This window comes from Agrilus planipennis, unplaced genomic scaffold, assembly GCF_000699045.2.
Source record: "Agrilus planipennis isolate EAB-ADULT unplaced genomic scaffold, Apla_2.0 scaffold3, whole genome shotgun sequence".
Taxonomy (NCBI): Eukaryota; Metazoa; Arthropoda; class Insecta; order Coleoptera; family Buprestidae; genus Agrilus; species Agrilus planipennis.
The window spans coordinates 3084111-3108486 of NW_020442460.1; the positions used below are offsets into that span (position 1 = coordinate 3084111).

At 31.7% G+C, this 24376-nt stretch overlaps 7 protein-coding genes across 13 annotated transcripts; 2 read left to right on the forward strand and 5 right to left on the reverse strand.

The window, feature by feature from the left end:
* Positions 1 to 129: 129 nt before the first annotated feature.
* Positions 130 to 6631, reverse strand: LOC112906484 (transmembrane protein 94). 3 transcript variants are annotated; one of them, XM_025980680.1, is made up of 12 exons: positions 6350 to 6631; positions 5412 to 6290; positions 4833 to 5037; positions 4419 to 4522; positions 4121 to 4364; positions 3887 to 4060; positions 3534 to 3817; positions 3293 to 3462; positions 3085 to 3209; positions 2886 to 3034; positions 1904 to 2053; positions 130 to 754 (listed from the first exon to the last, which is right to left on the reverse strand). In XM_025980680.1, the coding sequence occupies exons 1-12, from the start codon at positions 6460 to 6462 to the stop codon at positions 454 to 456; spliced, it is 2898 nt and encodes a 965-aa protein (XP_025836465.1). In that variant the 5' UTR covers positions 6463 to 6631; the 3' UTR covers positions 130 to 453. The 3 variants fall into 3 exon arrangements, with proteins under 3 accessions (XP_025836465.1, XP_025836464.1, XP_025836466.1); XM_025980679.1 differs by having other exon boundaries at positions 5412 to 6299; XM_025980681.1 differs by lacking the exon at positions 1904 to 2053 and having other exon boundaries at positions 5412 to 6299.
* A 107-nt stretch (positions 6632 to 6738) lies between these two features.
* On the forward strand, positions 6739 to 11533 carry LOC108742506 (RINT1-like protein). Its single transcript, XM_018477748.2, has 12 exons — positions 6739 to 6998; positions 7059 to 7294; positions 7347 to 7520; positions 7633 to 7920; positions 7980 to 8085; positions 8146 to 8371; positions 8476 to 8810; positions 8887 to 9122; positions 9340 to 9639; positions 9881 to 10631; positions 10720 to 11103; positions 11168 to 11533. Exons 1-10 carry the CDS (start codon positions 6870 to 6872, stop codon positions 10095 to 10097), a joined length of 2247 nt encoding a protein of 748 aa, XP_018333250.2. The 5' UTR covers positions 6739 to 6869; the 3' UTR covers positions 10098 to 10631; positions 10720 to 11103; positions 11168 to 11533.
* Positions 11534 to 11623: 90 nt separating this feature from the next.
* On the reverse strand, positions 11624 to 15878 carry LOC108742240. 2 transcript variants are annotated; one of them, XM_018477362.1, is made up of 7 exons: positions 15787 to 15878; positions 15302 to 15475; positions 15056 to 15197; positions 13169 to 14598; positions 12866 to 13070; positions 12640 to 12812; positions 11624 to 12579 (listed from the first exon to the last, which is right to left on the reverse strand). In XM_018477362.1, the coding sequence occupies exons 3-7, from the start codon at positions 15186 to 15188 to the stop codon at positions 11713 to 11715; spliced, it is 2808 nt and encodes a 935-aa protein (XP_018332864.1). In that variant the 5' UTR covers positions 15189 to 15197; positions 15302 to 15475; positions 15787 to 15878; the 3' UTR covers positions 11624 to 11712. The 2 variants fall into 2 exon arrangements, with proteins under 2 accessions (XP_018332864.1, XP_018332875.1); XM_018477373.1 differs by lacking the exon at positions 15787 to 15878 and having other exon boundaries at positions 15071 to 15197; positions 15302 to 15644.
* Positions 15879 to 15910: 32 nt separating this feature from the next.
* LOC108742247 (glucose dehydrogenase [FAD, quinone]-like) lies at positions 15911 to 18659 on the forward strand. Of its 4 annotated transcripts, none has more exons than XM_018477384.2 (5): positions 15911 to 16175; positions 16231 to 16433; positions 16513 to 16696; positions 16750 to 16884; positions 17424 to 18659. In XM_018477384.2, the coding sequence occupies exons 1-5, from the start codon at positions 16013 to 16015 to the stop codon at positions 18581 to 18583; spliced, it is 1845 nt and encodes a 614-aa protein (XP_018332886.1). In that variant the 5' UTR covers positions 15911 to 16012; the 3' UTR covers positions 18584 to 18659. The 4 variants fall into 4 exon arrangements, with proteins under 4 accessions (XP_018332886.1, XP_018332923.1, XP_025836468.1 ...); XM_018477421.2 differs by lacking the exon at positions 17424 to 18659 and adding an exon at positions 17121 to 17417; XM_025980683.1 differs by lacking the exon at positions 17424 to 18659 and having other exon boundaries at positions 16513 to 16685; positions 16750 to 16878.
* Positions 18602 to 20139, reverse strand: LOC108742337 (intraflagellar transport protein 22 homolog). The gene is made up of 4 exons (XM_018477519.2): positions 19761 to 20139; positions 19511 to 19683; positions 18823 to 19007; positions 18602 to 18767 (listed from the first exon to the last, which is right to left on the reverse strand). Exons 1-4 carry the CDS (start codon positions 19803 to 19805, stop codon positions 18649 to 18651), a joined length of 522 nt encoding a protein of 173 aa, XP_018333021.1. The 5' UTR covers positions 19806 to 20139; the 3' UTR covers positions 18602 to 18648.
* A 2157-nt stretch (positions 20140 to 22296) lies between these two features.
* LOC112906490 (broad-complex core protein-like) lies at positions 22297 to 23830 on the reverse strand. The gene has a single exon (XM_025980691.1). It carries the CDS (start codon positions 23809 to 23811, stop codon positions 23509 to 23511), a length of 303 nt encoding a protein of 100 aa, XP_025836476.1. The 5' UTR covers positions 23812 to 23830; the 3' UTR covers positions 22297 to 23508.
* A 157-nt stretch (positions 23831 to 23987) lies between these two features.
* Positions 23988 to 24331, reverse strand: LOC112906480 (broad-complex core protein isoforms 1/2/3/4/5-like; the record flags this gene model as incomplete). Its single annotated transcript, XM_025980671.1, has 1 exon — positions 23988 to 24331. A coding segment is annotated over one exon (324 nt), but the record flags the coding sequence as incomplete, so codon positions are not given.
* Between the last annotated feature and the right edge of the window lie 45 nt (positions 24332 to 24376).

Genomic DNA, 24376 nt, shown 5'->3' on the forward strand with positions numbered 1-24376 from the left:
GATAGTTTGATTAATTAATTACCTTTTCACCCTGTAATGGTTTGAATTATTACAATTTAAAAACTACTTTACATTAACAAAAAATACAAATTTTAAATTAAAATCAAATATAAATAAAATAATGTAGAAAACTGAAAATCAATTGCACAGTAAACGTCCTTATCATTTTTACCTTGTTTTTTATGTTTTTTTTAATGTCGTTTCAAAACAAAACCAACCTTGTACTACTCCCACAATCTTAACCAGTGGTGAAAGATCTATGAAAATCCTTTCAATAGTTTTTGCAGAATTCGCTAACAGACAGAACAATTTTAATATTTGTATATTTTAGACATTGTAGGTGCCTAAATAAGGTAAACCGGAATCTTTTTGACAACTTTTCGTATGCTGGCTGTTTTATATCACAATTGATTATCTCAGCAACTGTTAGTGTTATCAACTTGAAATTTGACACTACGTTTTTTTACTTACCCTGTTGCTCATATCAAAATTTATAGGAGCACTTTGATCAGAACTATCTGTGAGACAGCTTAACGATTGCCATTCATGAGAAGTATTTAAGTCTACTGTGCGAATCTGGACACTGTCCTGACTAGTGGTGTTTTTAATTTCTTGTAAAGGTTGCTCCGGATCATCACTCTCTATTTCCCTGATGTTAGACTCCTTTTCTTCCTCTTCAAACTTGACAACAGAATATTCTACATTTATAGCGCTTGGTGCAGAATAACTTAGCATCTTTGACGAATCCAAATTGCTATAATTTTATTATTTTACTACTATTTGTTTTTGTAGTAAAGGTAGGTAATACAAAGTAAAATGTATGAAAAATGAAATGAGAAATCAAAATAAGAAAGTAATGAAGAAGCTGCAAAAGCAAATTATTTAAAGGATTTTTTTTAATATTTCAATATATACTATTGTTCTGTAAATTGATATTACTTTTTTAAACATCCTCGTTTCTTTAATCTCTGAAATATAATCTTATTAAAAAATTACGCATGCGTCAAATGATTTCTACTTGTTCACCATTACCATATACAATGTATGTTTATAAATAACAATACTAATTATTTTACTTTGCAGGTAAGCGATTCTAAATTTATTAAAGAAAAATTCTAAACCAATGCATTAAATGCAACAAATTTAACTATTAACTAAAGTTAATAAACGAGAGTGAGACGTAAATACATAATTATATTTGATAATAAACTAAAAGCTAGACATAACTCACATTTCTATTTGCTACTTTCATTATTTTTTTAGCACACTCTAGCAGAAATTATAGTGGGCAGAAAGCACTTAAAGCAGTAAGTCAATAAATTTGAAAAATTTAACATGCATTTTTAAATAGGAAATATTTCTTTACAAATTTTCTTACATTAATATTTTTTCTTTGGTTTTGAATATTTAAAAAACTCGTCTGTGTCCGTATCTATAGTACGCGTTAGAAATTATACTTCTTTGGTGTATTAATTAATTATGTACTTATTTAAACAATCCTTTCGATTATGACCATTTTTCGTTACCTGTGCGCGCGCAACTTCCATTGCAAGCTAAAATTTTACTCTCAACAACCCAAAAGAAGTATAACATCAAAAGTATTTAATTTCAATTTAAAAATCAATGTTTCTGGTTGTAATTTTCTTTGCTATTAACGTAGTATTAATCATTATGAAGGGTGATGAATTCAAAAAGTTCAGTATATTAGCCAAACAAATTAATAATAAGCAAAAATGTGTGTTATATATTAAAACGTTCAAGCACTAGGACAATGAACATAATGAAGACACTAACACATGATATATTAATGCTTTTCAAACTTGTCTATCTATACTATTTTTGCTACTAGGCCAGTAATTAAACTGTTCGCGTGTAATGCCTAAGAGCAAACATAATATAGTACCTAGTGTTGTCTAACAGAGGCCTCGCAGAGTCAGAAGTAGTCGAACTAACGATTCTATTGATGTGCTGTTTTCGTTTGGGCAATAAGTCCGGCGAACAAACGCGCAAAGTTCCGTTGTTAGCCCAGCATTCGAGCGGTCCACTGTCCCTTCTAATGACGGAGACGAACATTAACAAAAGAGTGTGGAGAGAATGAACAGCGAAGGCTTCGGCGGCCTGAGTATCGAGATGATAGATCAAGTTTAACAGTGAGAATCATTACGAAACTGTAATATTTAGTACACCTGCTTATACTTATAAACACCACTAAGGTATAAAAGATTATTTTACTTGCTCGATATGTTCTCACTCTTAAACTCAATCTACAGGGTATCCCACAATAGCCTTACTGTTAAAAGTATTAAGTTGTATTTAATTATAAATTTGAAAATTAACATAAAATTGATCTGTCTTTCCAACTACAACATTCAAGTTTGTAATTTTCTTTCACCTAAAGTCATGTGGGACACTCTGTATGCCTCATCATGGTCAGTTAGTAAAAATATTATTACAGGCCAAGAAATTTATTCTACAGTGCAAGTTTTCTCAGATAAAGCCTCTACTAGCATACAAAAAATGTTCGTCTTACTTATTATTGATTTTTTTATTAATTCTTTTATTGTTACTTTTCCTAAACAGTTTGTTAATGAAACAAAGTTAAATGTATAATCCTTTTAAGTCATTTGCATGTAAATAAGTGTAGACTAAAAATATACTTTCTTTCAAGTTTATCTCAGAATTATAAAATTATGATTATATAGAGATAATTTAGGATACTTAATTAAAATGCCTGTCTGCTATTGTCTGTTTAAATTAATATAGATTAGGTAAATATGCAAAAAAAGGATTTAAAAAACTTGTTGCATAGTATATCAAGATAAAAAATTAACAAATTAATAAGAAAGGAATTACAATTACATTCTAAAAAAGATGATTCCACATACCTGCTTCTATCACTGAGTAAAGATATATGACAATTCCATCCACTTTCTAGCCCCATTTTCTCACTGAACACCCTAGATCTTAGCTCGTTTTCTTTACTAAAATGTACAAAACGAATACAAGCTGCTTCCAATTGGTCTATTAAGTGAACCTGAAATTACATATCACGCATGGTATAATTTAATTTTCTTTTAAATTTACCATATCAGAAATAACTTGATACTGCATAGTGACCATTCCAATAAAAACTTGATTGCACTGCATTTCAAAATAACTGTCTGCATCAGAAATGTCCGAAACCGGACTTCCATTACACAAAAGTGAATCTAAAAACATGTAGTAACTCTACATAAAACGTGTATTCATGTAATAAGTGCTTGCTTAATATTATATGATAAAAAAAGCCCACCAGTACTACAAAAAGGTCCCAATGGTGTCCTTGTTTTTGGCTCTAGCACAGGTCTACATTCCCAATGTATAGGAGATGGGCTACGATGACTTAAATACAGGTGACGACTATCACTTGGTAATTCCAAGTATAACTTTCCTAATTTTTCGTTAACAGCTTTATTTACAGGCCTTTAAAAAGTTGAACAATTTTTATGTGTGTAATAAAAGTTGTACAAAATTTTACAAAAAATTGAGTCTACCTGTAAGCAAAAGCAGTACAATAAGCTGTCAAACTTGTCCTTTGATAGAAATCCTGAATTTTTTTCCTGTCAGCCTGAGTTAACGTGCACAGGTCTTGGCCGTCCCAATAGTCAACGCAGGAATCCAAAATTACATCAGCTGTTCCCTGTGAAAGGAGCTGAGTGGACCCGGAACTCAGTTCTTTTACAATAACGGCAAACATATGAGGAAAGGGAAACTTTAACTTTGTTTGCATTTGTAAAGACCTAGCATACTTGTTGTCTCTACGAACCATTTCTGTTTGCTAAATGAAGAAAAAAGATAAACAACGTTTTATAATAGTTAATTTAACTTGATATGTTTTTGCTTTTACCAGGTGACGGTACGTCGACAATTGTTGCTCTAAAGAGAAAGCCTTTTGAGCATCACTAGAAAAACCAATTTCTTTGGCCAATTCACATAAACATCTTCGATTGGCAACAGGCACTAAATTTTCGTTGTACATAGCTTCACACGTTATATGCGAACAGAATTGGGTGTAATATTCCTGAATACACACATACACATTAAAAAAAAGAAATTATTGCAGCAAATTTACGAAACAGACCTGAGTATCCAAGTTACAAGTGTTCAATAAAACAGCCAGACCAAGAGGTTTTAACGAACTGATATTTTTGCGCCAGTTCATATCATCAAAACAAAGCTTAAAAGGGTCTTTATGATCGCGTGTAAGGTCCAATACTTCGGCATGAGACGATTCACGGTAATCCTCAGAACGAGGCTGATGCTGTACTGCATCGTCGTCGTGAATGCTATCATTATCAGCACTTAATTCCCCTAAATTAGCTAAACTGAAAGAGAAAAAGTATCAAATAATTTTAGTTTCTAAAACAGAAATATAACACCTTGATGTGCGCGATACGTTATCAGAATTACGCAGAAAAAATATTTTTTCTGCTGTTGGGTTGGGCCAAGATAATACCCCCTTCTTGTCAACACAGCAAAAGGCCTATAATCAAAAGGTAGTTTAATAAATAGAAATAAATGCGGTTATAACAGGTGTTAATTATTAAGGGATGATCTTCCTGGATTAGGTGCAAACGAACTCCTCTCCTCTGTAACGTTACACAAACCTATAAATCAAAGATTACAGAGGGAGGAGGACTCTTATAAGACCACGACCGACCCGACCATTACACCCAGAAAATCGTTCCTTAACGTAAGTGAATTAGTAAAAAAATACAAATTGAAAAATGGCACACCAAACTTGTTTATGTTTTTAACTAATTTTTCCTTAGAGTATATTAAAATGAACATACTGTGATGGAACCAAGAACATGCACAATATTAGCAGTCCTCATTAAAATATCACCATCTCCTTTAAAAACTTTTACAAAATTTTTCCATATACTTATCCAATTACAATTTACTATTGGGTATGACAACTTATTGTCTTCTTCTTCCTCAAAAAAGTCCTCTTCAGTGGGCTGCAACTTTTTGGACTCATTAAAAAATACTTGAAACCTAAGAACAAAAAAATTCGTTATTATATTATGAATAGCGTTTAGAAACCAATGAGACTAATGATCTTTAGAACAATAAAATAGTATAATTAACAATTACAAAAGAGCGTCATTTGTCTACTTAGTGAAAAAAATGCATGGGAATCTTATACTCTATTTAATTGTATCTGAAATGAATGTTCTTTATAGCTTGCAAAAATTGATCTTTTTGTCTGCCCAATATGACTTTTTTACAATTTTCGGATGTAATTTCGTAAATACCCGATTTCTAATTAAATTTTAAAAAATTTGTAGCACTATAAATTTACGGTTAAAAATATACTGTTTGGTATACCTGCTAAATAGTGTAATAAAAAGTTATTCACTATAAATTACCTTGCCATTCCATAACAATTCAAGAGGTTCCACAATATAGGGAAAATAATGGGTAATAAAGGTAAAACAGTACAAACAGGTACTAAGACGAAAGAGTCTATCCAATGAACGCTTCCTATATAATGCTCCAAATACATGTACCGTACAAAATTTATTACATAAATTATAACTAAGACAGAAGGCACAATGAACTGTTCGCCAATTTTGATCATCAAAAGATGTCTTTGCTGATTATATTGGGTGATTGGTCGATCTAATGACTGTTCTAAAGCAATTCGAAGATTATGCAAATATGGTGTTTCTAAAAGTCTGTACTTTTTGTTTTGTAACGGTTTCCTCATTTTTGCCACACTAAAGAATTCATTGGCTGTAGGCAACGATGGCCCGTAAACCTCTTTCAAATGTAACAAAGGAAAATCAGAATTTTTATCTACTGCCTCACAGTACCCAGGTACTATCTGACCAGGACGTATCAATATCAAATCACCTTTTACCAAAAGAGCCCATGGTAAATTAACTAATTTACCATCTCTATAAGTCCACTGTAGAGTAATGCATGGAGAATAGGGAGATAAGAGATGAGGATAGTTTGATGTGACCCACTTTAAATTTTTACAGTCAGTTCGTAGTTGTTGTAGTAGATTTTGGGCTCTGTTGAATATTTCATTATGTCTCAATTTATTGTCATTTACTTCAATTATGATACTAATTATTGTTAAAATTAAAATAAAAACTGACTGATAAATCAAAACCTCTGTCACAGGATGAATAAAATAGGAAAACAAAAATAAAAAGGATGAGAGAATCAATAATAGTGTTGAGACCCAGTTGATGGTAGTATGTTGACTAGAATGATTAAGTGCAGAAAACAACCATGACCTAGAATTACTAAAATTAAGTGTAACAATTATACATATTAGATTTAAATAGGGGATTACCGAGATTTTTGCGATAATTTAAACTGAATAAGGACTTGCTCTATTTCATTTTGCAGTTTGTACAAAGCTTCAGAGGTTGCAAGACCTGTCTCCTCACAATTTTTTGCATCCATGGTTAATTCATTTTTATTGTACAATAACTATTACTACACTGCACATGAGGCTTCCTTTTCACATTTTTGATAACTAATTACACTGTAATGTGTTTAATACTAAACTTTATAACAGCAGAAAATTATTTAAAAATTACAGGTTATGTGTAAGTAGTGTTTAATGTGTCAGGTGGTATCAAGCTCCTGCTCCGTATGTATAACACTCGATGTCGACACTTGATATGCTTGACACTTCAATAATCCATTAACCTGTACATGTCAAAGGGCATATTATTCTAGGAATATAGGTTATAGTTTTATTTATATCGTTTGTTAATATTTTTTTAGCTAAAGTTTATAGAAGCAGTAATTATTAGTGATAAGATACACATTATAGAGGTTAGTGTTAGGGTTATGGTAATTGCAAAATGGCCCATATTCATAAGGATGTCTTAAAAAACTTTTATAAAGGCTTTAGTGATGATCTTAGAGACCCTGAGAGATGTAGACAACTACAGAAAAAATATCAAAAAAAAGTGGCATGTCTTCGTGAAGAGGTAAATATAAGTAACATTTTGCTGCCTCTTTTATTAAAATTACTCCTTTTATAATCTTAGATAGATTTAAACAACGATTCTTCGTCTATAGCACAGTCTGTAAGAAACATTGAAAGTAATACAGAAAAAATTAAAACTGTTTTAGAAGAGGCTGAAACGGTAACAAATGTATTAGATCAATATTTAGAGAAGTTTCGAGAGCCAGTGGCATATTTTGAATCAAATTTAGATAAACTCAATAGATTAGAATGTACACTTCAATATTATAAAGTTTTAGAGCGGATAGAGCAGTTAAAGTACGTATCATAAATGTTAGTAAACAACATGTTTTAAAATCAATAATTTTAGTGTAGCACTTCAAAAAGAAATGGCAAAAAAAGATGATGAACAGTGTGCAACAATTTATGCAAATCTATGTGAAATTAACAGGCACCTTTATAACTCTACAGCACGTAATTTAAGGGAACACCTAAAGGAAGTTATACTACATTGGCATAATATATTAAAAGAGAAATTTACTAAGTATGACCACATTAATTAGTGTTTAATTTTTATCACAAAATACATTGAGCAAAAGTAGCACTGTTACATTTAATGCTTGAGGTTTGCTAGTGTAACTTAATAAAAATTTCAGAGACCTTGAAGAGGTGTTAAAAACAGTAAAATGGCCATTTGTAAATGTTAATCTTTCTTTGCAAGAACCTTCCCAGAATAATATAAATAAACTGCAGATTGTAGTTGAGTATCTTTTGCAAATTCAACCACCTGAGGAAATTAAAATTGGGGAAGAAAAGTCAGGTATACTTTCTGACTTTATGCCTTTATGTTTACCCTTAGAACTGATGAGTAGCCCTCTTAGGAAACGATTTTTGTATCACTTTTATGGTCCACGAAAGACCAATCGTGTTGACAAACCTGAATGGTTGGTTATCTTAAGTTGATAATCTATTTTTTGTTTTTAATTTCTCTTTTCATGTTCAGGTATTTCACCCAAATACTTACCTGGATTAGAGATCATAGTGAGTTTGTTGAAAAATGGATTCAACCTGTAGCTGACAGAATGGGGATGCACTATATTGATACAAAAGTAAATTGTCACATTTTACTTAAGTAATTTCTAATAAAATTAATTTTTACTTTCATGTAGATTGAATTGATGCGAGGATTAATTCAGTTAGCAGTAGAAAAACTAAATTCTGACTTACCTACATTACAGTATGATGATTTCACCTTTTCCCATAGCATTGATGAGGCTTTAGGATTTGATAAAGAGCTACGAGAGAGCTATGGCTATCCACCAATTCAACCTGGAATACTTTGTGTTCTCACACAACCACAAATATTTGTTAAATGGCTATCAATGGAAAAAAAATGTAAGTATATTTATAAAAGTCGACATTACGAACAGAAAAATAATTATAACAATTACATGAAAAAAAAAATAATATACACCTAATACGGTTTCTTTGAACCAAAGACGCCACTGAAAAAATGGATCTTATGTTGTCACCTAATTCTCCAGAAGCTTTTGAATCAATTTTAACTGATATCGACGACTTTAAAGTAACAACGTGTGCTGACATGTTTATAACTTTATTGCAAACAATGACTGATAGATATGAATTATTACCTCAACCCGGTCATCGATTGCAATTCTTAGAGTTGCAGTTAGAACTGCTGGACGACTTTAGAGTAAGGCTTCTGCAATTGGTTCATGCAGAAGAGGGAAACATAGTCGAATCCAGAGTTCCCATGATTGTCAACACCTTATTTTATATCGAAAACGTATTGATAGATTGGGGATCAATGTTAGTAAGTCTGTTTTGTTTTCATCTCCATTCTGTATTTACTTTAAGATCAAAAAACTAAACCATAAATTATTTTTTAGCATTTTTTAAACTTGTTCTACTACAAAAATCAGTTAAAAGATGCGGAATGTATGAACAACTCAGTGGATTTTTGTGATGCAAACGAAGAAAATGTTTTAACCGAGGTAGACACAGACTCAGTGTTCGCAGATACGTTAAGTTTATATCGTCACATGCGGATTGATTTAATATGCAACATATCAGAATCCGTTTTTATGGAATGCAGAGCTAGAAGTAGAGACTACAGACACGAAGCGTAGGTGAAAATATCAAACATAATCTTCTTTGATTAAACAATGAAATAATAATGTAATGTTCTAAGTTAAAAGTTTTTAAAGTAATTTATTTATTTGCAATTCAATTGAAACTCAACAAATTTTAAAATTAATAAAATAGTAACTTATTGAGTTTTTGCAAAAGCTTTTAATTAAATTTTTAATGTGATCTATACATATAAATTAATATACTTTAAGGTGGGGCTCAATTACAAAGTATAAAGATATTCGCAGTTTTTCCTTAACTCCATCTGCATGTCCAATATTTGAAATATTAGCTATTAGACTACATCAACTACAAAAGAAATTAACTAGTAAACTTTTTGCGGCTACATGGAAAAATTTGGCAAAAAAATTGGACGAATTCTTTTTCGACGAATTAGTAATGGAAAACAGATTCAACGAAGGCGGTGCCTTACAACTTAAATATGATATAACAAGGAATTTATTTCCTCTTTTTTCACAATATACGAATAGTCCAGAAATTTATTTTTGGAGGTAAGTCAAAGGCATTGTAAAACTAATAAACTTTTACATTTACGTTTACTTTTATCTTTCTATAAGGTTGCTCTAAATGTACAGAGATTTTGTGATATGAGCTGAAAATCTTAATTGCATCGGTTTCTTTTTTTTTTTTATTTTTGTGCAAGTTTTAATTCAATTCTACATATACTAGTCTCAATATAAGGGTTAACTTTTATCTGATAATGAAAGTAATGTACTGCATTAAATATTTCAGAATGGAGGAAACCTGTTCGCTTTTGAATCTTTCAAAGGGATCTGCTCTTTTATTAAGAGAAACTTTAATAGCTCTGGAAGGAGCAACAGGAGTTGAAGACCAAAGACCACAGGCATTAAAGGAAGTTGGTGTGATCAATTTTCCTCCAAGAAAAGTTATTGAAATATTAAATCGACGAACTGATATTACAATAAACAGATTAAATACCATTGATTAACAATTAATTATTTATACTGTCATTTTTGTGATCTTCCTAATGTTGTTAATATTAGTGGCACATTTTTATTGTCTCTTGTTATTAGGTTTAAGGTACATCAACTTCTAAATATTTCTGCTTCTTATTTAAATAACTGAAAAATGAATAAATGGTAATATTAATAACAAAAAAAACTGGTTTGACTATTATCCAATTATCTTATCTATCTTTTTTAATCGTTAATGACTTTTTGTGATTTTTTGACCTTCCATCTTTAAATACATAGTAAAACTATGGTCAAAATTTGCAGTAAATAAAATCATTTGCATAATAAACAAAATAAACAATGAATTAGTAAACCACCGCAATGAGTGTAGCAAAGATTCAAAACGAAGATACGTTTTTAAAACTGGTAAATAGCATTGAACAGCCTTTTATTTTTTCTGATAATGAATGCAAAATTATTGAGTCACATGTTGAAAAAGTAATTGAAGAGGCACAGGTTAAAGGAAAATATACAAAGTGGACAACTGATGAAACATTACTAAGGAAAAAGTAAGTAATTTTTAAAATACTAAATTCATATTAATTACAAATGAAAATGACATTTTTTAAAAGTTTAGTGAAATGTCGCTCCTTTTAGATATTTTTTTGGAGAGAGATATACTTATGGCTTTCAAATTTCTGCAACTAATTCTAAAAATCAAATTACAGAATGTCTATATCCAAAAAACTTCATAAGTCCTATTCCATTGTGGATATACACATACGTAATAAATCCTTTAATTTTATACGAAATTCTTCCGCCAAACTTTATTAATAGTGTTACAATTAATGATTATAAACCAAAGGGCTGTATCGTCTCTCACATCGACCCCCCGCATATATTTGACAGGCCCATTCTATCAGTCAACTTATTTGCTGAATCTGCTTTATGTTTTGGTTGCAAGTTTTATTTTAGGCCTATCAGATGTAGTGAACCTTTTTTAAGTGTACCATTACCCAGAGGGGTTGTAACTTCCATAAGGTAAATTCAAACTAAAATTATCGATATATACTTTGGAACAAATTTTGTGATCATAATATTTCAGTGGATTTGCTGCTAATGAAATTACACACTGTGTAAGGCCAGAAGACACGAAACAACGTAGAGCTGTAATAATTCTTCGCAGAGTTCTCCCTTCTGCTCCTCGTTTAACAGAGAATGAACTTTTGGATTTACAAAATTCATCTTTACCACCCGTTAGTGTTCAGGAGTCGTACTCTTCTTTTAATTCCCGAAATAAACAAAAGATCTATAAGGGACGCATCGAAAAACCGGGTAATAGGAGCAGTGTCATTAAAGGGTTAAAATTTAAGAAGGTATGTCAAGCAAATAATAAAAGATTTCAGGATTTTACATTCTCGTAAACTGTGATTAAAAAAAGACTATCATTTTCTATTTAACAATGTGTTTTTCATTCTTATTTTTTTGTTTTTGTTGTGTTTGTTGAAAGTGATATGCAGATAAAACATGTAATAAAAATTTATTTGCATTAATCTGAGTGATTTTTTGATATTTTAATGTTTTCTTGCATATAAAATAATATCCCTACCTAGGTATGAATCAACTTACAAGAAAATTACACTTAAAAAACTAATAACAATCCATCTCATTTACATAATTAAAATCGCCATAATTCTTCAACATATCATCAAGAAGTGACGTCAAATCGTTCAATTTATTCAACCACTGCTGCCTCTCCACAATGAGCAGATCCAAATCCCTCTTAGTGAATTCGAGAAATTCAAAAGGAGGTACCACTTTAATTTCTTGTTTAACAACATTTGAACTCGTTAAAGCTTTTGACGAGTCACACACATAAACGTTCGAGAGTAAGCTTGAATCATGTGAACTTACTATTTGGTTTATGACGTTATCAGAAAGTAACGAACAATTAGCAAAAGATGTTGGTGAGTTAAGTTTCACTTCGAAAATGTCATTATTAAGAGAACAGACTGGTGATGAAGGACTATCGCACTTAATTGTCGATGAAGGAATGATGCTGTGGTTCCTAAGAACTTCGAGAAGTTTTTTTGTCACTTTAACAGCCTTTTTATTGACAGCAAGATCGGAACTTTCATGCATTGCATTTAATAATACGGCTAAGCAGCCGCATTTGCTTAAATAGTGTAAAACTTTGATAAGACGCGATTGGATTTCTTTTTCGGTTAGTGTGACAATTTTACGGTTTTCTTTTGAAAACGTAACGCTAGGAAACGTGCCATCAATCATACCTTGGTTTACCAGCTGTTTAAAAATCAATGTTTGCCAAAAGCCCAAAGCTTTCACCTGTACTTCCCAGTGAAGGTCCATAGTCGCTGCATAGTACATTACAGTATACACCTGATGCAACAACTCACTCTGGATGGTATGATAATGATATATCACTTCCATTAAGGTTGCTGCTTCGCTGCGAACTATTGCTTCCGTTTCATTTTCAAATATCTCTACGACTTTATTCTGTAACAAAACAGAATTTAATGTAAAAATTGTAAAAACCTTTTTTTAGTAACAACTTACAGGTAAATTTTCGTTTACAAGAATTTTTGTCCAAATTTGTTGAATTTTAGCCAGTTCTTGTAAGCACTTTAAAGCACTCGCCCTCACGTAACTTTCTCCATCGCCAGTACAAATTATAATTAACAAAGAAGTTACATTAGAACTCATTATTATATTTTGAAACGATGGAAATTCTAAAACAATTCAGTTCTTATTTTTATTTAAACTTATGATTTAGATGACTTACTGTCTTGAGCTATAATAGCTAAAGTGTGCAGAACTTCGAGAGATGTGTCCCTAATTTCCCAGTTTGGATCGTGCAATTTGTTGTAAAGAATCACTGGTACGGTAGCAAGGGGTGTTTCGTAAGCCTGATCAGACAACAGCACCATGCTAGGTGTCATACCTTTCGATATTAAAATTCTAAGCATTTTTAAACTTCCCAAAGCAATCTGTTAAGATAGAACAGTAATATTTATTGTTTAACTTTCTTAAATTATCCCAATACTTAATAATTAACTGAAAACCTTTTGTAACTAGGAAGACATACCTTAGGGGACCAGTTCATAAAATTAAGATAGTCCAGACAGGCATCTATTAAACAGACTATTTCAAATGCATCGGTCCACGTAATGTCGAAATTGGTAACGAATTTCGTGATAACGTTCATGATGGTGCATAGGAAATTTTCTCTGTTCATAAACTTTGAAACTAATCCGGATTTATCTTTCAAAGAAACGATAATGTCTTTGTATGAATGGCATACACAACGGAATATTGAAGTAGCTTCAGGTTTATCATAGAAAATTTGACATCTTTCTACATTTAATAAACACTTGTAACAGATGTAAAAGAGTTGATCTTCGTCTTTAATACACTTGTCTCTAATTTTGTAAACTGTTCGTAAGGTGGATTCACACATGGAGGCTATCACTTCTTCATAGAACAATTCTTTTATTTCGTCTTCTTCTTCTATAATACTTTTTGAACAAGATGTAATTGCTAATGAATAAAGTGGAACTGAATGAATGATGAGATACAACATCGACATATCGCATTTATTAGCCTTTATGTCATCTAATTTGGGCAAATGAGGACGCAGAACATTCCAGTAAAGTTCTCCGTTATGACACATCACAAGAAATTGATCAACTGAACAAGTGTTCATGTGATCTGTTAGAAGCTGTAAATTTTTTACGTACAATTTTCTTAATTCCGTTGTAGGAATTGAATCAATTTGATTTTCTATGATCAGACTTAAATGATTTAAAACCAACATCAAGCTAGCCAGTTCATGGTAAAATTCGGGTTCCCTTAGAGTTAACATGAGGTTACAAATAATTTGTTCTAAGTTAATATCTTTTATAAAGATTGCAGGAAGTTTGAGTCTTTGGGGTGTAAATGTTTTATCTTTAATGAACGACTGAAGTATAAAGGTTACGAGTTTTAAAATGTGAATTATTTCTTGTACTGCTGAAAGATCGTTGATACAATTTAAATTTTGATTGCTTGGTTTTATCAGTTGACTTAAAATTTGTTTTATTACAATGGAACAAAAATGATCACATGCTTCGGTGCTATTCTTTAAGAGACAGTACACAAATGTGTATGCTTCTTTTTGTACGTAAACAGTCTCTGATGTAAAACAAAAGTTAACACCATCTTTCCAAAATTGTGATGTAATCAACCAGTTTAGACCAGGTTTATGTGATGTCAAACTGATTAATAATTTAATGTATGCTAATTTGTTTGAAGGAGGAAGTGGTACTGTTGATTTTAAGATATTGCATAGTCTTAAAATATAGTCTTTTGAGGAGAACAAGTAAAATCTATACTCGCATTTTACCAATAACGCGGTTAAATTAAACGTAAACGATAAAACAACAGGTAAGGCTGGATTATTTAACGATTCCCAATATTCAACTGCTTTTTGAACCCATTCTACTAATATGGGTAAATTAAGCAATGCTTCTCCCAACTCTGAAAAAAAAACAAATTTAGGTAAGTAAATGAATGTGTTAAATGGATTTTAAATTAAAATAAAATTCTGTCCTTAGGATAAAATTCCGTGCAATGTTAGTGTTTATAGGTAAACATTGAAAATTTAATGTCAATGTTAGTCAACTTTAAAACATTACTTTCTTAATGAAACACTGTCTATTTTTATATTTTCTATACCACTTCATTCTGTAGCGATTTCTTATATTTTTCTATATTAGATATATTATTTATAATTTTTCCCACTAATAGCAAATTATAAATATAAACTATTAGTTATAAGGGAGATTAATAAATAATGTGTGATACGCCATCAAAAAGGGATTTTATCTTTAAATTTTGATATAAATAGTAATTATGGTGGAAGACATTTGCCAAGTTAGGTATTTGCTCTAAATGAAGGTCAATATCAACATCAATGTTTAAGTAAGCTGCTGACCTGCGTTATCTTTACCAGATAAGTAAGACAGGAGTATATTAATGTTTCTATCATCTTTTAATTGTAATTGCGACTCCAGTAATTTCTCCAATAAGGCCTTTAATTTAAGGTTATATACGGATATCATATCCATTTTGATGCCCTAAAATTGTAATATTATTTAGAAAATAAGCCAAGAACATAATTACTACAAATTAAAAACGATAAGATAATATATAATAGTGTAACGTTTACTTATTCTCTTACCCTTTTCAATCTTATAATCCCATGCAAAAGCAACAACCACTATCACTATCACTAATAAGAAGTTACATAGTAACTATTTCGGTTTTAACTAAAGAACACTATGTCCACATTTATTTCATGATAATTAATAAAATTATAGTTAAAAGTTTATAATTGCATGGTCCAAATCTTATACTGTAAAAAAAAGCGTTAGTAACATAGACTGCAGGCGACAAAATATTATGACAGAAGCACGGCAGGGGCGGACAGAAGTAAAGTCTAAAAATCAGTTTATTAGCATGGTATGTGATGAGAATGAGACAGGACTGAACAAAATCCTTTTAATATTATGTCCAAACAAATTCAGTTACTAAAATTTAATATTCATTAAGAATTTGTCTAAATAAAGGCATAAATTATGTATTATTATATAAATAAATATATTGTTTTGGTATTTTAATTGCCACATTGATAATTAAAGATGTTTGATATTAAGTTATACTTACTAAAATATATTATACTTGTAATCATAATACCGCTTCATTTAATCATTCGACTTAATTAACTGTAATTCCGAACCTGAACTTTTATCCTAAACAATTGTAATGTCAATGAATTAAGCACGTGAGAACTGTCAATGTCAAGCAGTACCGGCTGAAAGGGGTTATGTATTGAATTTTTTAAAAAAATAATAAAATCGCTTTGGTTTTTGATTTATATTTTACTTGAGTAATGATTAGTTTAACATCGTTTGCGATAAGGTGCGGATTTCCTTTCGTTAGTTTTATCATTTTTATGCTTATTTTTATGTGCATTTTAAAAGAATGGATGTTTACATATTTTTCAAACTATTTGTTGCCAGAAAAAATCATAAATGAGTTCGATTATATTGTAGGTATGTCTTAGAAGTCACAAAAGTTTTTTTTTATTTCAATTATTAATCATTTTAGTTGGAAGTGGTTCAGCAGGAAGTATAGTAGCATTACGTTTGGCAGAAAACAGCAACAATACAGTCCTTGTCTTAGAAGCTGGAATTTGTGCTGGGATATTATTTGATATTCCTGGTTTAACTCCATTGTTACAAAAATCATTAGTAGATTGGCATTATAGTACAGTACCCCAAAAGCATGGTGGTTGGGCATTAAAGAACAATGTAATTGTCACTAATATTGGTTAGACCAAATAATTGTAATATACTTATAACAATTGAACCTTTTAATTTTAACTTTCAGATATCAAATTGGCCAATGGGTAGCATTTATGGTGGCACAAGTAGGCTTAATAGCATGATATATGCAAGGGGACATCCAAGTGATTTTAAAAGCTGGTTTAAAAATGATTCTAATTATTTATATGAGAAGCATATCCTCTCATATTTTATGAAAGCTGAAGATCAAAGAGGAAGGTACAAATCATGCAAGTTTTTAAAATAAATTTGTTTTATTTTTAAAAAACAATTGATTTTACAGCTCAGTTACATTCAACTGGAGGTCCCCTTGCAGTAGATGATTTACCTTTTATTACACCCTTTGCACAACATTTCTTAGATGCCGTCTCATCATTAAATTTCTCAATACATGACTTAAATGGAGGAGAGAATAGGGGTAATAATTAATTTTTAAAAAAATTACATGATTATTTGTTGGAATGGCTATTTTGAAAGACTTGTTTATTTATTTATTAAATGATCCTTAATTAATCAAAAACACTAAGTTAATAATAATAATTTTAAAAGACTTATAAATGATGTTAAAATCATATTTGAAAAGGAATTAATTGCAAATTATTGGTTGGTTAGCTGTTGATATGTAACATCTTAGCACGGTATGTGTGTATATAGGACTATGGGGAGTAATTTCGTGAATTCCATGGAAACGCGTAACCGGAAGCGGAAGGGAGGGAGCGCAGGTTATTCAATTGATGCGGCTTACACTTGTTGCTTGAGAGAGAAAAAGGGAGAAAGAGAAAAAAACTACAGCTGTAAACCGTTTTTCTGCTATGCACCTATGCTTACTTTGTGAAAACAATATTTTGTTCGTTACTGATGTTAAATATTACACATCATTGGCAACTATTATACAACCTACATACATTTTAATTACATAACATTGGTCTTTTTTAATAAATTTTATACATTTCTTAGGTTTTATGAAGGTACAGGCCAACATAAAATCAGGAAGTCGATGGAGTCCAGCTCACCATTTACTTTATTCAAAAAATAATGTTATTATAAAAACAAATGCTTTTGTTGAAGAAATACTGTTTAGCGGCAATTATGAAGCTTATGGTGTTAGATACAGTCATTTTGGAAATAAATTTATTGTAAACGCTAGAAAAGGCATTGTTTTAAGCGCAGGCGTAGTAGGGTCTCCAAAATTACTTATGTTATCTGGTGTAGGACCTAAAGATCACTTAGAAAAGGTAAATGTATCTCTTGTGACCGATTTACCAGTGGGTGATAATTTACAAGATCATATCACAACTGGTTTAGACTTGATTGTTTTAAATAAAAGCGTAGGTTTGAGTTTATCCGATTTATTATCACCTGTGTCTGCTTTTCAATATATATTTCATAAAAGAGGCCCTTGGACCTCCATAGGCTGTGAAGTAATAGGTGTAATAGACACCAAAGGAAATGGCGTCCCTGATTTACAAATAATGGTCTTACCAACTGGAATAACTGCAGACTTTGGGGCTCATTTAAGACATGCCTTAAATTTAAAAGATTCTGCTTGGACGCATTATTTTGAATTATTTCAAGATAAAACCACCGTAAGCATAATTCCTGTTGTCCTTCACCCAAAAAGTCGGGGAACTGTAAGATTACAGGACAATAATCCTTACAGTAAACCTCTTATAGATCCAAATTACTTATCTGAACCATACGATGTAGAAATATTGCTAAAAGGGATTGAATTAATTAAAAAAATCATAGGTACAGAACCACTTAGCAGACTCGGGGCTAAGTTAAACGACAAAAAGTTTCCAGGATGCGAAAATTATACGTTTGATTCTAGGAACTACTGGGAGTGCTATGTAAGACATTTTACTTTAACTAGTTACCATCCAGTGGGTACGTGCTCCTTAGGTGGTAAAAACGAAAAAAGCGTCGTCAATTATAATTTTAAAGTCAAAAATACCAATAAATTATTTGTAGTGGATGCGTCCGTGTTGCCGACTCTACCTAGTGCCAATATTAATGCCGCTGTTGTAATGATAGCAGAAAAAGCTGCAGATATGATAAAATTAGAAGATAAATTGTCTTCCGGTAGATGCTACCTTTTAGAAGTATTTTTAAGATAAAAAAAATATTACTGCTCCTTATACTTTTATAGAAGTAGTGGAAGTCTTCTTCCTGTTTTATTTTGTTATTGATTGTCAAGATTATTGACAACAGATAAAACATATTTTTGAAATTCTTGTTTGAATTTTTCTCCTTCCCCTTCCAAATCCACATTAATTTGAGCTATTTTAGAAAATTTTGAGGCTAAAAATAAGTAAGTTAGCTAATAAATAAATGTTTTTATGGGAAAAAAAATTACAGAGGTTGTACTTAATCTCTTCTGAAGAAAATGAACATACAAGACAGACTCGAGGACTTATGTTCTTTTGGTTCACAAAGTAATTATACAATAAATCTAGTTTTTTGGGTGCATTTTCATCATTTGAGTGTATAAAAACGAGACCATCAGTATTTGCACTGAATACTGGCCAAAATTGGGAATACCTATCAATAAATAAATTAATTAAATTGTTTAAAAATACATCTACAACTCATTTCAAACGGTTGGAGATATGCCCCTTCCCTTTACCTGAATGCCTCGTGACAAAATTCCAAATTGAACCATATTTTATCTCGTTCAAAGTATTTCTGTCTTACTCAGGCCTAGTGTGTATTCTTTCTATTCGAGCAGCTTTCCTCAAGGTTACATCTCTAATCGTTTGAAACGAGTTGTGTATTTATATTATCTATCATTAAAAAGTAAGAGGGAAACTTGGTATTTAAATTACATNACTTGCGGCAACAGGACATTTTAACAAAATCAGTATTCGTGCTGATTTTCTAATTTTTTTTTACGTTGCTTCATTATTCCTCATCATGAGAATAAGCATCTCTAATCGTTTGAAACGAGTTGTGTATTTATATTATCTATCATTAAAAAGTAAGAGGGAAACTTGGTATTTAAATTACATTAAATATTTAAAAAAATAATTTTAAAGGAAACTTACTCATCATTTCCACTTGTATCCCAGAGTTGAACATCAACAGTCGATTTTTCATTTCTGATTTTGACATTATTGATGTCATACTCTAAAATCCGCAGGCCTTTTGTGGGATGTAATTCTTCAGGAAGTTTGCAATTAATATCGGCTATGTAATTAGCTAATTTACTTTTTCCACTCTAAAATATGGTGGTACATGCATATAAGATATTTTGTAATGTTTTCTTTCATATTCTACAAAATTAAAAAAAATTACCTTTGATGGTCCCACTAATGTGATTCTTACTTTATAGTTGACCATAATTTAATTATAAGCCGCTTATCATTTCACTAAATAAAAAAGGGCTTTAAACTACTGTAACTATTTATTAGTAGTGTATTTGTTGTGGTGTGAATGAAGGTTGCCATGGCGGTGGTAAAATTTACTCTTTTTATACATAGCGTTCTGTTTATATACAGCTAAAGTGGTGTTAAATATTTTCTGGACTTAAATGAAACGAAAATTTATATTAAGAAATGTTGACAGGTTGTTCTCGACTTTTCCATTTCTAGGGATTTCCTGTACATTTTTTGGAAGTTACTATGAATAAAACTCAGGAGATCTAATTTTATGATTTTTATTACACCAACAATTATATTACTATATATTCATAAGTTTAAATAACAAAAGTAAAAATAATAATAATTTTAAAAGACTTATAAATGATGTTAAAATCATATTTGAAAAGGAATTAATTGCAAATTATTGGTTGGTTAGCTGTTGATATGTAACATCTTAGCACGGTATGTGTGTATATAGGACTATGGGGAGTAATTTCGTGAATTCCATGGAAANACTGCTTTTTGAGTCACTTATACGCCCTTATAATATATTAAAAATATGCGATCGTAAAAACAATAGAATATATTTACAAATTATAGGCAAAAAACTAATGTTTACGTTTTTCTAATCTACTAATTGTAAGATACAATATAAGTAAGTACACCTGTGGGTATTTCTGAGTTATGAGGTATTAACAGCGATTTTGACGACGCTTGAGATTTATAAAACACATGTTGTACTGTATCAAGGCATCTTGTTTCATTATAAGATACTGACACCATCTTTTTTAACATATTACCGACATTCCGGACAACAAGAAGAATTTATCCTCTCTTTATTCTTTTTTTCAACTGCAAGAGGAGACAATTTCTGTTAATTTCAAAATCTTTTCAAAAATACATTCATCCACATACTTATCTACATTTTTGTTGTAACAAATAAAAGTTATGCATATTTTTCAATTAAAAGTATTTGTTTAATTTATAATGGAAAAGTTGAACAGCAGTTGTTTTTTATTGAACAGAAATTGCTTCGTATGTTTCTGAACCCCCAGGCAAAACCCACAACATGCCAAACATTGCAATTCCATATTTTTTTGCAGTATTCAAAAATTTTCTTAGAAGTCGACCTTCAAAATTTTTATAAAATATCTAAATTTCTACCTACAGTTAGGTACAAATTTTTAATACTGACTTTAATTTTTTTTTTAAATATATAATTCTCTAAATCTGTATAATATTAAAGTTGGCATGTAAGATATGCGAGTCAATTCAAAAACGAAAATCAAAAAACAGCAAACATTTCGTGTTCTAGCCTAGTTTACAAGTATACCTAATCAGTGTCAAATCTTTTCAAGAAACGGATAGAAACTAAATAATTTTGCCTGTATCATTAACTTATCACATATTATTATTTAAGTCATAACTGAAACCTGAAAGTGACCTAAAACATATCGACGACGTCATTTGCAACATTCCGCATTTTTTGCTCTTTATTCCATCCATTGTGTGCACAAACAGATATGCTACTAATATTTCCAGTTACACTTACACGAATTCTACAGATATATTTAAAACTTTTTTTCATTCATCCATTACCATATTTTTGTGTCTGATCTATGGCACGTAGTATAAAAAAATATTTTCAAATTTCAAATTTCTAATCGTAAGACTAACTAAATTCCTTTTATGTTCTAATTTAAAAATCAAAAAAATCGTCTTTGGTTCAACCTTATCACAAATAATCAAATCAAATAAATAATTTCTGTAATCTAAACGCGTTTCACAGCACATAAAAACAGTCATTACACTGTACTGCCGAATCTCTTCTAACCGTGCCCCATATCAGATTGTACATCTTTATACAATACATAACTAACGTTAACATTTCCTTTTTCACCCTACATTTATTGACAAAAACTAAATATCCAGAATTGTTATCTGAATTCAAAATTAAGAACATTTTTACACATGATATGCAGCGACATCACATCTAAGTCGGCATTTTTAATAATTACATAATACAGACAGATAATTTAGCATTAAACGTGGAGTGAAAAGGTCCTGCAATTTATATTATCATCATCATCATCATTAAACTTCCTGATTCCTGATCAGTTTACTAATAACATTCAATTTTTCAACATCAGCCAAACAGAAATTCAAAATTGGCACATTTTAACTACAATAATTAAAAACCCTGGAAAGATATGTAGATGTAAAACTCACAGTTAACCAGCTTACATATACTAAAAGTACATTCTTTTGAATTAATTAAAAAAATATGTGATTTTCCCTAATGCTTTACTATTCCGAACGCCTTCTTTGTCTCAAACCATTTACCTCAATCCTTAACGAAAATATGCACACTTTTACCTTGAATTTGACTATCATCTAACATCTATCCATTAAAGACAACAAATACCATTAGGAGAATGAAATCAATAGCATTTTTTTTTATTCATTACTTATTTTTTAAATGCAAAAGTGTGCCCAAGATCAATCAAACCAAAACAGCAAAGGGGCAAACTGAATCACAGTGAATTTGAGGGAATGTTCTATCTAAAAATGCACAGACCTAACCCGAATAGGTCATTATTTTTTTTAATATGAATGGTCTGCAATATGTGATATGAATGATATTTTTCTGTCAAGATATGTTATACCTCCTACTTTCGATTTATTTGACACCGCGAACCTACAACTGTATAATTTCGACATAGATTAAAGTGTAAAGGTCAATAAAAATTATGTTTTATATCTTATATTATATATTCTACATTAAACTCTGAGTTTTTGTACTTGCGGCAACAGGACATTTTAACAAAATCAGTATTCGTGCTGATTTTCTAATTTTTTTTTACGTTGCTTCATTATTCCTCATCATGAGAATAAGCTGATGTTGTTAATGTATTATCAATTATTTTTTTTCAAATGCGCATTTCTGAAAAATTTAGAAATCTATGACTATCAGGCTAAGATTTATTCATATTATTAGTAAAACTAATAACTATTCTCCTTAAAAATTGTTTTTTATTATTGTAACGGCAATTAGTTAAGTAGGGACCAATATGATGAGAAGACCTACTAGAATGATTTAAAGGACTGTTTGCATTAGAAGAAAAAAATTATGGACAGGAATGCCTAGTAGGCAAGCACGGTTTTAAAAATAGGTATAAGTACAAAAAATATTATCAACTAAAACATTGCTCTGTATGTACAGAGAGGTAGTTTACAACTGCTAAATGCATACAATACCGCAACCATAAAAGGGTTGTGTCAGTTTCATTGAATTATTAATTTCTTTCTAATTGTGGTAAGTAAATCCTTATCAGTTTTGAGCAGATTGGCCGCTTTAGTTTTTGTTAACATGTCCGAAATTATTTATTAAGGAGCAAGTTGTTCTTCCCCTACATTCAAGAAATAACAAGATGATTTTTTTAGGTCGTGATTACCTCTATTTTAAACGCAATAATAAGTAGGAATAGATGATTATTAATAATAACAGTAGTAGCAGCAGTAGTGATAATTTGATCGTTATATGTATATAATGTTATGATTTGTTATCAATCGTTTCGTCACCGTGTAGGCTGTTTTTAGGCCGGTTGACGGGAGCACGGTGGCGACAGTGGCGGCAACGTGTGTGGCGAAGAAGTGGTGGTAGTAGTAGTAGTGGTCAATGGTCATAGTAGGCGCGGGGGTGGCGGTTGTGGCTGTGCCGCTAGGACGCTCTTGATGGCAGACGTTTTGAGCAGGCGCTTGAGCATGCCGCTGGAGCCGCGGTGCTGTAGACTCTTGTGTGTTGTGAGTGAATTCTTGGTACGATAACGTCGATGACAGAATTCGCACACGTAGAGGGTGTCGGACTGCTCGTGTTTGTCCTGGAAATGACGTTTCAAGGAGTAGTAGCAGCTGAAGGTGCGACGACAATAAGGGCACTCCTGGGGCTCGTTGATTCCGCCCGATGTCGGGGGCGGCATTCGCATGCCGGCAGCGGTGGTGGTAGCGCCTGCAACAGGCCGGGATCAGACGGGGATGCACGCGCAAACACCACATGCCAGCAATATTCATAACCAACCAACCCACACAGAAGCAACTCAAACTAACAAGCGAGCACGGGTGGTTGTGGTGGTGGAAGGGTTGTGGTGATGATGGTGTACGTATACCTGGGAAGCGGGGAGGCTAAAAGAACTTTATGTCGATGTCTCCAGGCCGGGACTTGTGGTACGTGTAGATGTGCGTCATGAGCGAGTTCCGGGAACAGTACACCCGCTCGCATATGACGCATCGGTACTCCTCCTGTCGTTCGGCGTGCTTGTCCGCAATGTGCCGCTTCAGGGACGCCTTTGAGCACAGCACCTTACCGCACAGCTGGCAAGTGAACACCTTCTTGGGGGACGCCCCTGCAACAGCAAAACCAAGCTCGCTAGGTCCGTGCGCGCGCAGTGCCACCAGCAGACGCCCGCGCGCGGTAAGGTCCGCTTGCACGCCTGCGCGCGCTACTAGTTATACGCTCGCGCAAACGTGCAAGGGTCAGCCGCGGCGCTAGGC